Source organism: Lepidochelys kempii, chromosome 16 (genome assembly GCF_965140265.1).
Source record: "Lepidochelys kempii isolate rLepKem1 chromosome 16, rLepKem1.hap2, whole genome shotgun sequence".
Lineage (NCBI taxonomy): Eukaryota > Metazoa > Chordata > Testudines > Cheloniidae > Lepidochelys > Lepidochelys kempii.
In genome coordinates this window covers 22,538,198-22,550,731 of record NC_133271.1, presented here as the reverse complement: position 1 = coordinate 22,550,731, position 12,534 = coordinate 22,538,198, and the positions used below count along the sequence as shown (strand labels likewise).

General features: G+C 49.4%; 1 protein-coding gene across 4 annotated transcripts in view; it reads left to right on the top strand.

The window, feature by feature from the left end:
- DIPK1B (divergent protein kinase domain 1B) overlaps window positions 1-12,534 on the top strand; it is a 38,750-nt gene that overhangs the window by 6,470 nt on the left and 19,746 nt on the right. For all 4 annotated transcript variants that reach the window (XM_073314626.1, XM_073314627.1, XM_073314630.1 and 1 more), the window contains one exon: window positions 5,931-6,065. In XM_073314626.1, the coding sequence (XP_073170727.1) occupies window positions 5,931-6,065 (135 nt within the window). The remainder of the gene's footprint in view (window positions 1-5,930; window positions 6,066-12,534) is intronic.

Below are 12,534 nucleotides of genomic sequence, written 5' to 3'. Positions count from 1 at the left end.
AGGAGTGGAGTATTGAACCCTTAATTTCTGTCAGGCAAACTCCACTCTCTTCAGCGTTCCCCCTGTCCTCCCTGACTCTTCCTTTTCATTTCCTCCCTTTTTTCTTAAAAAAATATATATATATATATTTGCCTTGTTCCTTCTAAGCTATCAATGGTGAAGACACGTGGTGAAGCTTTGTGACCATCAGAGATAATCCAAAGACACTGACACCTACAGTCAGACAAATAACCAGACTAACTTGGAGAGTATAAATGTTCAGGCATTCCAAAGGACTCAAATAGCATGTGGCTTTACAAATGTTTGGGCCTAAGCGTGCTGCCCTTAATTGAGCAAAATTCCTATTGAAGCCTCCTGCTCATGAAATGCATTGGCCCAATGTGTTTTTGTCCCCCTCGAGAGGCTGAATCATGTAAAAGGAGTATGACTCTGTTACTGATGTCAAGCTTGCAGACCCAAGTCATGTTTGTAGCTTGAGATGTCCTGGATTCAGTGCTGTAGGTGACCCAAGCAGGGCATCCTTACATTCAGATACCAAGAACTGGAATAGAAAACAATAGGAGTACCTTGCTCACTGACCTGACTTCAAGACTAAACACCCAGTCTCACTTGACAGGGCTATAGCCCCATATCAGGCCCCCTCTAGATCCAACAGAAGCAGCCTAGGTGGTAGTATTAAACTGCCACGAGAGAGCCCCATTTGCTGATGATGTGTGTGCCTTTATTGAGTACAGCTGATTTTAGATGTTAAATGCAACATAGTCAAATAGGAATAGCCACAAATCTCTTGTATATGACAACTGCTTCCAGTAATTAGAGTCCCCCTTTTTACAGACATTAATTTGAGGTGAATTTTTTTGATGGTGAAATAAGGCAGGCTAACCTAGGGCTTTGTGAGCTGATTCACACCTTGCTACAATACTTGCAATTAGCACACAGTGTGTCAAGATGTCTGCTCAAACCTAGACGCTTTCACACTTATCTGCAAATTAGTTCAGAAACAGTTATTCAGATTGAACTGAAATAATGTAGCTAACGAAAGCCCATCAAGTTGAAATGGAAGAACGGGAGTGTTTGTTGCCCTTGTTTTTTGACAGCAGGTCAGAACACCATAAGGTGTTCATGCAGCTAGATCAAGGAGGTGCTATAGGCCCAATATTTAGAATCCCTAAGTGGCTTTGGAAACCATAATGGGCCAAATCTTCAGCTGGTATGGACTGGTGTAAATCCATTGGGTCCATTCAGATCTGGCCTTACATGAATGGAAACAATTGCCGATTTTGGTGAGTTATTTCACTGGAAACTGTGGGTCAGATTCACCCCAATGTGACTCTCTGATGAATTGGATCAGTGTGTTTATAATCTTTGCTGGAGACCCAAATACAACATCACTGAGTGGGCACAGATAAACCAATAAGAGCAACATTGATTGGTTGATAAAACGTGGTGCCGAACTCTAGAAGGGTCAGCTGGAAACAAGCTAATGAAATAACGAAGTGAACAATTAACAAAGTGACTGCCAGAGTCAGTGGAAGTTCTCACTGATATTTCTGCACCACTTGCTAAAACCATGCAGGCCCCTCAGGCCCCCCGGCTCATCCCCTCCAGGAAAAGCCAGCAGAAATAGGGAGGCATTGAAACACACATTGACAGTCAATAAATTTGGCTTCTCAGACCAGTATGGGGCGTGAGTCCACAGCTGGTGACCTCTAAGTGAAGAGACCCTACTTCCAGCCCCGGGTGTTTGATCCAAAGCCCACTGAAATCAATAGAAAGATACCTATTGACTTCAATGGCCTTTGGATCTGGTCCTAAAAATGGGAACTCTCAGTTTGAGTGACTTGACTGATCACAGCTGTTGAGACAGAACATGAGGAGAGAGGGTGTTTCTGTGGTAGCCATGATCCACACCATAAAGTGCTTTATAGGTCAAAACCAATGCCAGGAATTGCATCTAGAAACAGAGTCTCCTGTGAAGAGCTCTGCCAAGTAAGGGACTCATCCAAAGTCCATTGAAGCCTATGGAAAGACTTCCATGGTCATTGGCTCAGGTCCTAAGTTTGCAGCTGCTATTCTGCACTAGTTGAAGTTTGCAATGCAGGAATCCAGTCTAGAACCAACCAAGGACTGGCTCACTGGGGCAAGGTCCCTCCCCTGCCCCAGGAAAGGTTGTAACCTCCTCATCACATGCAGATGAAATGAAGTGGTTTGCTGCTACATCTACTTAACTGCTTAAGAGGCACTGGAGATCCACCAGGACTCCTGGATCCCATTACAAAAATCAGGCAAAGATCCTCATTGTAGGGAAGCCAAATGATATCGGATAGCGAGGACATTGCGCTTGCTGGCCCCGGGGCAGAGAGGGAGAAATTACCATCTTAATGCCAGGAACAAATCAGTCTCTGAACCTCAGCATCATTTGCATGGAATATTGTTGATGCCTTTGACAGACCATTCATTATTCATTGTTCCTGTGGACTCTCCAGAATGAAAACCCACAGGTAAGAACCTGACAGTCATCATCATCATCATGTTCCCATTACGTCTCTGGCATTTAGGGCAGCGATGAAGCTCCTCCACTCCTGTCTTCCAATGGTTCCCAGGTGTGCCCCAGGTTTTTCAGCTCGGCTACCACAGCTCATCGCCATGTTATTTTCAGGAAGCCTCATTTTTGCTTGCCTTCAGACGACCATCTTATTGCTATTCTGGTGATGGAATCAGTTTCCATCCGAAGTACATGGCGCAAGGCTGTTGTTAATCTTCCTGATCCCGTCCATCTGCTCTCGCTGCCACCCAGGATGTGTAAGCTGAAGCGTCTCATCTCTGCTGAGATGTCTGTGTGTTCCAAAAACCAAGTTTGGTTTTTGTCTTGGTGGTGAGCACTTCAGTCTTCATGCCAGTGGCTTCCTCTCTGCTTTCACTGCTGGCAGTCCTACGGGTCGTTGACACCTGCAGGCCATCACACACAATAATGGTCGACTTCTCCACTGCTGTTTCCATAACATATTTTGTTTTTTATGGGACAGGATTGCTAGCCCTGTGCCTAACCCTCAACCTGGAAAGCCAGGATGTCTGTTTTGTCTGACCCCTCCTCCACAGACCAATTCGGCATGGTTGAACCTGCCAGGAGCAAAAAGCCACTGGCGACACAGACTCTGGGGATCGTTAGAGCGTGCAAGCTGTCCCACCACGACAAGGCACGGACACCAGAGGACAGAACCTGGCAGTGCTTGGTGGTTTTGTTCCATGTACACGAGGTGTTCTGAAGGAGCAACAGGCGATGCCTCCAGCTGTATATGTCAGCCCAGAACCATTTTATCCCAGTGCCCCTTACCAAGGGGACAATGGCAGTGTTAGAGAGTTTATGGGTGCCTGGAATCCCTGCCCTTGGATTATATTGTATCTAGGAATTGGAGTTTTCTGAACAGGCCCTTGGAACAGTTTCATAGGAGGGTCAGAGCCTCTGCTGTTGCAAACCAACCCAGTCAATGGTGCTACACTGGTATCATCAACTGAGCCCAACATGTGCCATGAGAGAGGCGCTTGCACTGTGAGCTCTTGCAAGCAAGGCAGCACTGGAGTGGCTCTGTACAGGGGAGATGAGAGCTCAAAGGGAACCCCAGGTGCTGGACATGATTCCAGGGGGCGATTTCCCCCCCTCTGAGCTGGCATTGAATCAAAACAGCAGCATGATGTTAGGGACTCAAAGGCAGCCCGTTGCAAGGGAAAGGGCTCTGTAGACCTAGAGTAGAGCTCTGCCCCTCGTTTCTCACATAACAGAAAATATTTGCTTTGGAAAGGGCTGATGTTTCTTGCATTGCAATGACACAGCCGAATCACCTTGGGGCACAGTGACATCACCCCAAACCTAGGAGTCATCTTGCATGTGGTTTTGCCTCACAGGTTCCAGGACATGTGGTTACCCATCTCCATCGTACTGAAGAGTCTGGCCAACTTCTCAGATCGTCACAACATAATCTTCCTTTTATTTAATTTGCAAATGACCTACTCGCAGCCATAGTTTCATGAGAGATTGGGGTGTACAGATAAATCAAAATAAAGGTTAGAAAGGGTTACCGAGAACAGAAAGTTTGAAGTTTCTGCTGATGGTCAAACTGTTCCATGTGGAAATGTAATCACGTGAGCATGTCTCCCCCAACACACGCAGACACAGCGTTCAGATCTCACAGGTCCAGATCCTCAACAGTGTTTAGCTGTCTAACTCCCAGTGAGGATCTGGGTCGCAGTCACTCCCTTACGCACGCACAGGGCCATATACACAGACACAATCTCTTCCAACACAGACACACTCACACACTCTCATACACAGACACTCACTCCCCCAATACGTATGTACCCAGATACACACGTGAATACATATGCCCATGGCCACACACACACAGAAATCACATATGTCTGCCATTGGGATATTTCCCCTGGTAGTCAATGAATGTCTACAGTCTGTTCGGTGACCTTCTCCTCTTGCCTCCACATGTAATAAGCTTTTTCGACGGCAATTCCGCTCCGTAGGGGCTGACAAAAGCCCCATTTCAGTTTAATTGGGGCTATAATCTGTGGAAAAAAATGACCAGATTTGGGCAGAAACCAGCTAGACTTCTCTGATCTCAGCCTGAGGTTTTTGACACTCCCTCCAGCTGGGCTTTTGTGTAGCAGGGCAGTGTCTACACTGCATTGTAAATCTGGACGCAGTGTTTCCAAGCCCATGCTTGAGCATCCACCCTGCATTGTAAACCTGGGTTTACAGTTGCTGGACCCGCGGTCTCTCACCTGGGCTAATGGGTCCACGCTGCCCTATGCAGACCTTCTGACTTGGATCTGCGGCTTAAGCTGCATCTGCACTGCAGAATGATAGAGCTTGGACTCAAGTCTCAGGGCATGGCTACACTTGCCAGGTAGGTACTAGGACCAGGGTCCTGAGTAGCTGACTCGAGTCAGCCTGATTTGTGTGTGGACAGAAGGGCGGGGTTGGTCTCAACCCTGAGGCTGAGCCTGGGTTTACGGTGCAGTGTAGACATACACAATGGGATTGAGAGGGGGGTAATTGTTTCTTCCCCTAGGAAGGACTCTGCAGGTGCAGAACTTACTGTGTGTGACTCTCTGGTGTGATTTGCTTTGTACCTGTCAGTAATTCTGGGAGTGAAAAACAGCCCAGTTATAAATGCGTCTATCTGCTCCGCCCAGTGTGCTTTAAACTCAGGACGACTGCAGGAGCGGGGATGGGGAGTGACTCCTGCACTTTCCTCATGCTCCTTCCCTCCACGCCCAGAGGCCACTGGGACCAGATCCCCAGCTGGGGTAAATGTGTGTTAATCAGCAGTGCTCCACTGACTTCAGTGGCCAAGTTCCACCAGCCACGGGTCTGAACCAGTTGGCCTATGGGGGATCCTGGCTCTCACTGTGCTATGTCTAAACAAATTGATAGGTCCCCTATGGGGACCGCCGCCAAAACCTTAATACTGCTGCTCCCTGCAGAGACTCACCTGGGGCCACCTGCTTATTTTACCTGATCCTTAGAGGAAGGAGATCAATGCTCCTCCCATGGGGCCCAAACCCCCTTCTCTGTACTTGCCTCCTTTTTGTTTTTTGCATTGTAGTAGTGCCCAGAGGCCCTGATCCGGGATCATGGCCCCCATTGTGCTCGTTGCTGTACAAACATCCATCCATACACGACTACAATGCAAAGAACAAAAATGATAGAAGACGGTCCCTGCCCCAGAGAGTTTACACTCAAAGCTCAGCAAGGCAACAGGTGAATACAACAGCTGGGGTTAGGGGGATGGACAAGGTAACAGTGAAATGACCACTTGGAGTGTAATAAGTCACAGTATACCCACTGCCCACCCCTTTTCAAGCGTTAACTTTTATATTCCTTGTATGTAATGCCGGCATTTTCCTGTTGTTTTTTCCAGAGTCGTCTCCCTGGCATCAAAGTGAAATATCTTTTCCTTGCCTGGCTGGGCATCTTCGTGGGCAGCTGGGTGGTGTACATGCATTACTCATCCTATTCCGAACTGTGCAGAGGTCACGTCTGCCAGATGATAATCGTGAGTGCCGGCCACTTTCACTTGATCCTGCTGCTTTACTTCAGATCTGTGTGTTTTTCAAAGCCCTCAGGAAGGGGAGCGGGGGACTTGGGGCATTGGGAGGTAGTGTGATCAGAGAAGGGGACCGGACTCAGAAGTCCTGGCTATGTTTCACCGAGGGAAGCGATCACTGTGATTGTTTGGATGTCATTTTTAACACATTTTGGGGGTTCTTGGGGATGAAAGGGGCCATATATAAAACTAAGAGAGGAGTGGGCTGAGAATCTCATAGGGGAGATGCTTTCCTGTGAGATTTCTTGCGCTTTGGCTTCCAGGCAATGGAGGGGAAACAGCCTGTTCCATGATGTTTTCACATTTCAAAAATGAAGAAACACCCCAGCTAAAGATCCAGGCATTCACATACTGTGGAGAGGCTCAGAGCCTGATGTACACTTCATAGCTGGTGTGTGCTTCTATAATGGACTGAACCAAATCCCTGGACAAGAAGCCCACCAAATTCACGGATGTTGGAATCCCTTTCCATTGTTTGCACTGGTCGCAGTTCCCACAATGGGTTGATCCTGCCCCCTAGGGACTGAACAACATTAGGGCTGGCCAGAAAACAAGAATTCCCTTTCACAAAACATTTAGAGCTTTAGTCATGTGTTTTCATTCTGTGTCGGAGAGTATTTTTGTGAAAAACCAGAGAGAAAGGGTCCCAGGCAGAGCAGAGACTTGACCCCCAGTCTGAGAAACACTAACATCAAACCCAAGCAGCTTCCGTGACAGGTTTCAGTTCTGACAAATTGGCATTTTCCAGCAAAAAAAAAGTTTCATCAAAAAATTCCCAACCATCCCCAAGCTTTGGAGAAATGTGGACACAACTCCAACCCAAGTTTTGTAGCTTGGCCTTATCTCTGATCTTAGCATTTCAGGACTGAGATGAGGTTTGGTTTGAGCTCTTATAAGGGGTCAGGAGTTGGGGGAAGTTTCTGTTTTCTCCCGGATGGAAGAGAGGGGATGACTGTAGCCAAATGATGCTGGAGGGCTTTTTGGCATGGATGTGACTCCTTCCCTTCGTGGGGAGATGATCTGCTGTACTTGGTTACATATCTAGGGAGCTCTATTGCCTTTATCCCCAATATCTGAGTACCTTCTACTGAATGAGCCAGCTGCAGGGGGATCTGAGAATGGAACACGTCCATGTGGGCAGAGATGGAGTGAGGCGAACAATGTGGAAAACGTTTCTTGACAAACGCATGGCGTGAATGAATGGCAAGGGCCATGTGTGCAGCAGGGGTTCTCAGAATGAGTTCAGTCTCACACGGGGCCGTGTGGTGTCTCAACCCCTTGCATGCCCACGGGGGCAAGGTAAAGTAGGGCCAGGAATGGGTGTGTCTGAGGAGCTGACCTGGGCTTGGCTTCCAGCCACATCATGCTAAGCAGACATGTAGCCAGGCTCTCCCCTCTCAGGCCTCGCTCCTGGTACTCAGCTGGAGTAGCCTGGAGAGGAAAGATGTCCTTGCAATGAATGCCCTGGGCTGGGACTCAAGACATAGAATCACAGACATGTAGGACTGGAAGGGACCTCAGTAGATCGTCTTGTCCAGTCCCCTGCACTCAAGGCAGGACATCTGGGTTCAAATCGCAGCTTTGCCCCAGACTCCCTGTGTGAGACCTTGGGCCTGTCACCTCGTCTTGGTGCCAGTTCCCCCTCGGTAACATGGGGTTAATCTGTTTTTGGGGACTGTCTCAAACTCTGTGTTTATGGAGTTCCGACTGGGGGCTCGCTGGTAACACAAATAACTAAGAACATGAACTGATGAGGCAAGGTCCTTGCTCTGCAGTGCACTCGCCCCTGCTCACTCCTTCTCACCTTGTGCCAATACGCCCAGTGCCCTCAGCACGTCCTGGGCAGCCCTTCCCCTCCCAAGCAGCCTCCGAATGTGCTGAGCAAGCAGCGCTGCAAAGTGCTGTTACATGATTCCCCAGGGTGATGGCTGGAAAGCTGCTTCAAACCATCACGGGCCTTCTTACGAGGTTCCTTGGGCTTTATTAATAGATGTCTAATTAGAATGAACACCCTTGGGTTGTCCCAGACACTCACCCAGTGCTTCCCTTCTGTGACCTCCCAGTGCCACAAGTGTCCGACCTGCAAAGAAGCCCACTTAGTATTCACCCGATAGCTGTAATTAGTGGGGAATCAAAGATCTTATATGCCACAGTTAACATACACAAGAGTTTTCAGCAGTGTAATGAGCCGTAGATGCCGGAGAATTTTCTGCTTCTCTGGCTCATTTCTTACTGCCTTCCTAACCCCATTAACACTTGTTGGGTTCTGCTTCGTCTCAGCTCACCTCTGCTCTCACCCAAACTTCCGCAATGGAAGTAACACCGGCCCCAGAGTGAGCTTTAGTGGGGGCCCACGGAGCCCCAGAACTGGGCAGGGCCCCTTCAGTTTAGATTTCCTTTAAAAAATGAGTCAATGTCTACCCGTTCTCATGGTACTGTTGCCAGGATAGGTATTCCCAAGGCCCTGACCCTGCTCCAGCTCACAAAGCTGGTCGTTGGGGCTTGAGACCATGCCCCTGGCTTCGTATAGCAGGAACGAGACAAAAGCAGCCCCATTTCCCCTGCATTCAGCAAGGGTGTCCACAAGAGCAGCAGCACCCTGGCCCCCTCGCATGTGGGGAAGAGCAGGCACAATATGTGATAAGGCGACGGCCTCAAGCATTGAAAGGAAGTTGCAAATGTTGCCGCCTTGAGAAGTGGCATCACTCCACAGTCGCTCTCTCCCCCGACTCCCTCCTCCGAAGCCCCCTCCCTAAAACCCAGTGTGGCCTCTTGCCAAGACAGCCTCCTGATCTCCAGCCCATCTATTTCCTGGAGATCCACCTGTTGAAGCATCATCCAGGGTGTGGAGGTGCTGTTGACCCCGGGGAAGGTAGCAGCTTCCTCCCCTCTACAACATTTTCCCTCCTCTCTGTGCTAGGACACTGTCCCCTCTCTTGCGGGAGAAGAACCCTCTGACACTAGAGGATGTGAGCAAATGGCCAGACACGGGAGAACCAGCAGGGTAGATGGGACAGCCAGCATGTAAGAGCTGTGCTAGCATGTGGAGGGTGGGATCTGGGTACCGAATGCACAAGCATCTACTACTGAGCTGCAGGAATATGGCCAAGATTTGCAAAAGCAACTGGTGACTTTGGGTGCCTCCAGTAATCAACCTCAGATGCCTCAAAGGGGCATAATATTCAGAGGAGCTGAACACCCCTCCTCTGCAGGTCAGACCACTTCAAAGTGACTCAGGATGGGCCCGCACCAACCAAGATAACAAGTCGCTTTGGAAAATCCTGTCCTAAGTCTTTCATCTGGGAGTGAGTAGAAGGCTAACAGAGGATGGGGGCAGAGACTAGAGGGAGAGCCATTGCTGAATGCCTTGAGCTGGTGTATTATACCAACATGTATGCTTGGGAAGCTGAATTTTTCCAGCCTCATGCTGATTTGGTTTGGGGTGAATACACATCCGACGAGCAAGGATCACAGCTGCCTGGATGGCTATTTGTGGGGGGCCGAGCAAGTGACCCTACCTTGAGACTCCTGTGCCATGTGTTGACACTAGGACACAACATCCACGTGCTTTGAGTGCTGGATTGCATGAAGCCATGGGGATGTCTTACAGAAACATCCTGGGGGTTCCATTGCAGCCTGTTGTTGTGTTGGGAGAAGTTTGTGCTGCCATGCAAACCTCCCGAACTGACAAGATGACTAGAACACCAAATGGGTGGGAGAGGGATTTGTTGAGGTTGGGGGGGGGTCATGTCCCCAAAATGCAGGGATGTCCTGTGCCAATGCAAAATGCACGCAGAGATGGACAGGTAGCCATTGTTCAGGATCATAGGATGACAGGTTTCAGAGTAACAGCCGTGTTAGTCTGTATTCGCAAAAAGAAAAGGAGTACTTGTGGCACCTTAGAGACTAACCAATTTATTTGAGCATGAACTTTCGTGAGCTACAGCTCACTTCATCGGATGCATACCGTGGAAACTGCAGCAGACTTTATATATACACAGAGAATATGATATTCTCATATTCATATTCATATTCTTCATATTCTCTGTGTATATATAAAGTCTGCTGCAGTTTCCACAGTATGCATCCGATGAAGTGAGCTGTAGCTCACGAAAGCTCATGCTCAAATAAATTGGTTAGTCTCTAAGGATCATAGGATGGAGTCCAGTGTCTTCCTGTTATACCCACCCAATGCAAATCCTCGTCTGGCAAAGAAAATCATTCTGGGCCTGATCCTGAGCATCCACTGAGCACCCTCAACTCCCCCGATGCAATGCTCTCAGTATCTCTCCGGCTCAGACCCTGCAGGGCAGATCTCTTTGCTGCGAGATTAATGGTATTTTGCACAATAATAAAAAGAGCTAGTGTGTGTTAACAGGCATGGATGCTTGCATATATAGGCATGCACATGCTTGTGTGTGTATGTGCTTGCTTAAACATCTGCGCACACGCGTTCGAGTGCATAGGCCTGTTTGTGTGAGCATGGTTGTATCTGTACAGCCTTGTGCACATGTGAGAGTGTGTGTGTGTGTTTACTCCATTTAAATTCCCAGAAATGTATTTCCTGGCTGGAGCTGTGGATTTCATTGAGACAGATTAACTCTCCCCCCAAGTCCCCAACCCCACTCCCACTAACCAACTCCTGCAAATGGCCATGGTAACATTGTTACGTTCTAATCGGATAGTAGGAAGGAAGAAAGCAGTGATGGGGGGTGGGGGAGGGAGGATGTTAGTGGGATTGAAAAATGCTTTATTTGCCATGCAGGCTGAGCTGTCTAATTGAGCCAGCCAGCGCTGGGAAGCTATTCAAACCCAAAGGGATGGCGGATCGGGGGAGCTACGAGAAAGACAATATTGAGTAAACGATGTAACGCTGTCCATCAATTTTATTGTTAACTCTCTGTCATCTCCCTTTGGGGTTCTAAATCGCTACTAACGAGTTATTCGTTAAGGATGTAAATCCTGCTGTCAAGATTAGAATGAAATAGCGGCACGTTCATCTCCTTTTTTAATTTTTATTTTAAAGCGATGAAGGGTCTTTTCCACTGCAGGCCATGATAGGGAACGATCCAGGGCCCCAGCCTGGTCCTGTCACCCACAGAGAGATGAGCCACATGGGCCCACAGGGGAGGAGGAGGCAGGCATCTCTTCTACCTGCAGAGGTGCCATGAGCATTCCAGGGCTGGGGCACATCTGGAGGAATCTCTGCCCCAGAGCTTCAGAACTGCCCATGGGGCTGGGGCCGGGAAATGTAGTGATCACCAGAGCTTCTCTGAGAAGGGCGTTGATCTGGAAGGGGGTTGGAACAATGAGGCACCAGATCATTGGCAGAGCTCTGAAGTCAGATCAGTTCACCCCATCTGTGGGTCTGGGACTCAGGTACCGCAGTGATAAGCAAACACGGGGCTCAGTAGCCAATAAACAGGTGCATGTGTGTCCAGGTCCGTCCCTCTACTGCTGTCCCACTGGGGCCTGGGGAGACCCGTGCATTTCCAGGCCTGAGTTCCCTTTGGAGCACAGAGCGGAGGTGGGCCGCTGAAGCCTGCTCCAGCTGACACATTTGAGCCTGTCTTAATCTCCTGCTATTGATCCTGACCCTGCAGCTAGGAACGGGTGAAGGGGGAAGTGTCTGGTGGCTCCTGTGTAGAACTCAGAGGGGAGAGAGGGACTGGGTGGGGGGGCATCCATGAGGAACAGCCCTGCGCATAGTAACGGACGTCTGTGGAAACTTGATGCCTTATGAACTGACCCAGGTCCTCTGGGTGCTCACTTGAGGTCCTTTGTTCAGGGCAATCGTCACTCGCTGGTTATCTGGCCCCATCTCGGCTCCTTTGGGCTCGTTCACCTTTCCCTGAACCCAAAACCTCTCCCTTGTAACATGATGAGAGAATCGGCCCTTGTGTGAGCCCACCCATGTGCCAGGTATGCTCCCTGCCCCTCCGGGCCCATGCCGGGCTGGCTCCATGCTGCCAGCCCTGCAGTCACAGGGAGCCCCTCCTCCATGGCTCGGATGAAAGGTTAGTGTGGCGTGGTACACGGCCTGACATTGTGTGTGAGCAGCTCCGCTCTGCTTGGCAGCTCTGCAGGGACAAGCAGGCATTAAAGTGGATGGACCCAGGGGAAGCAGCTGTCACTGGACCAGCCATGGGAAGTGGCACGGGAAGCACACCCCGCAGCTGCCCACTCACATCTGATACCTGTGCCCTGCCCCACACCTGGCTGGTCTCGGAAACCTGTGATGCAACTTTCATAGTTCTGCCTAGGCCTTAACTCTCTTTCTTCTTCAGACTGCACGTTCCCTTTGTTATTGTAGGGTTGCTCACGTGAGTTTGTTATTGGAGGGTTGTGCATGGGTCCTAGGTTGAGCATGTATGTTTGTTTTTTGGGTGGCTCATGAGTCCTGGAGCTGCGTGTCCTG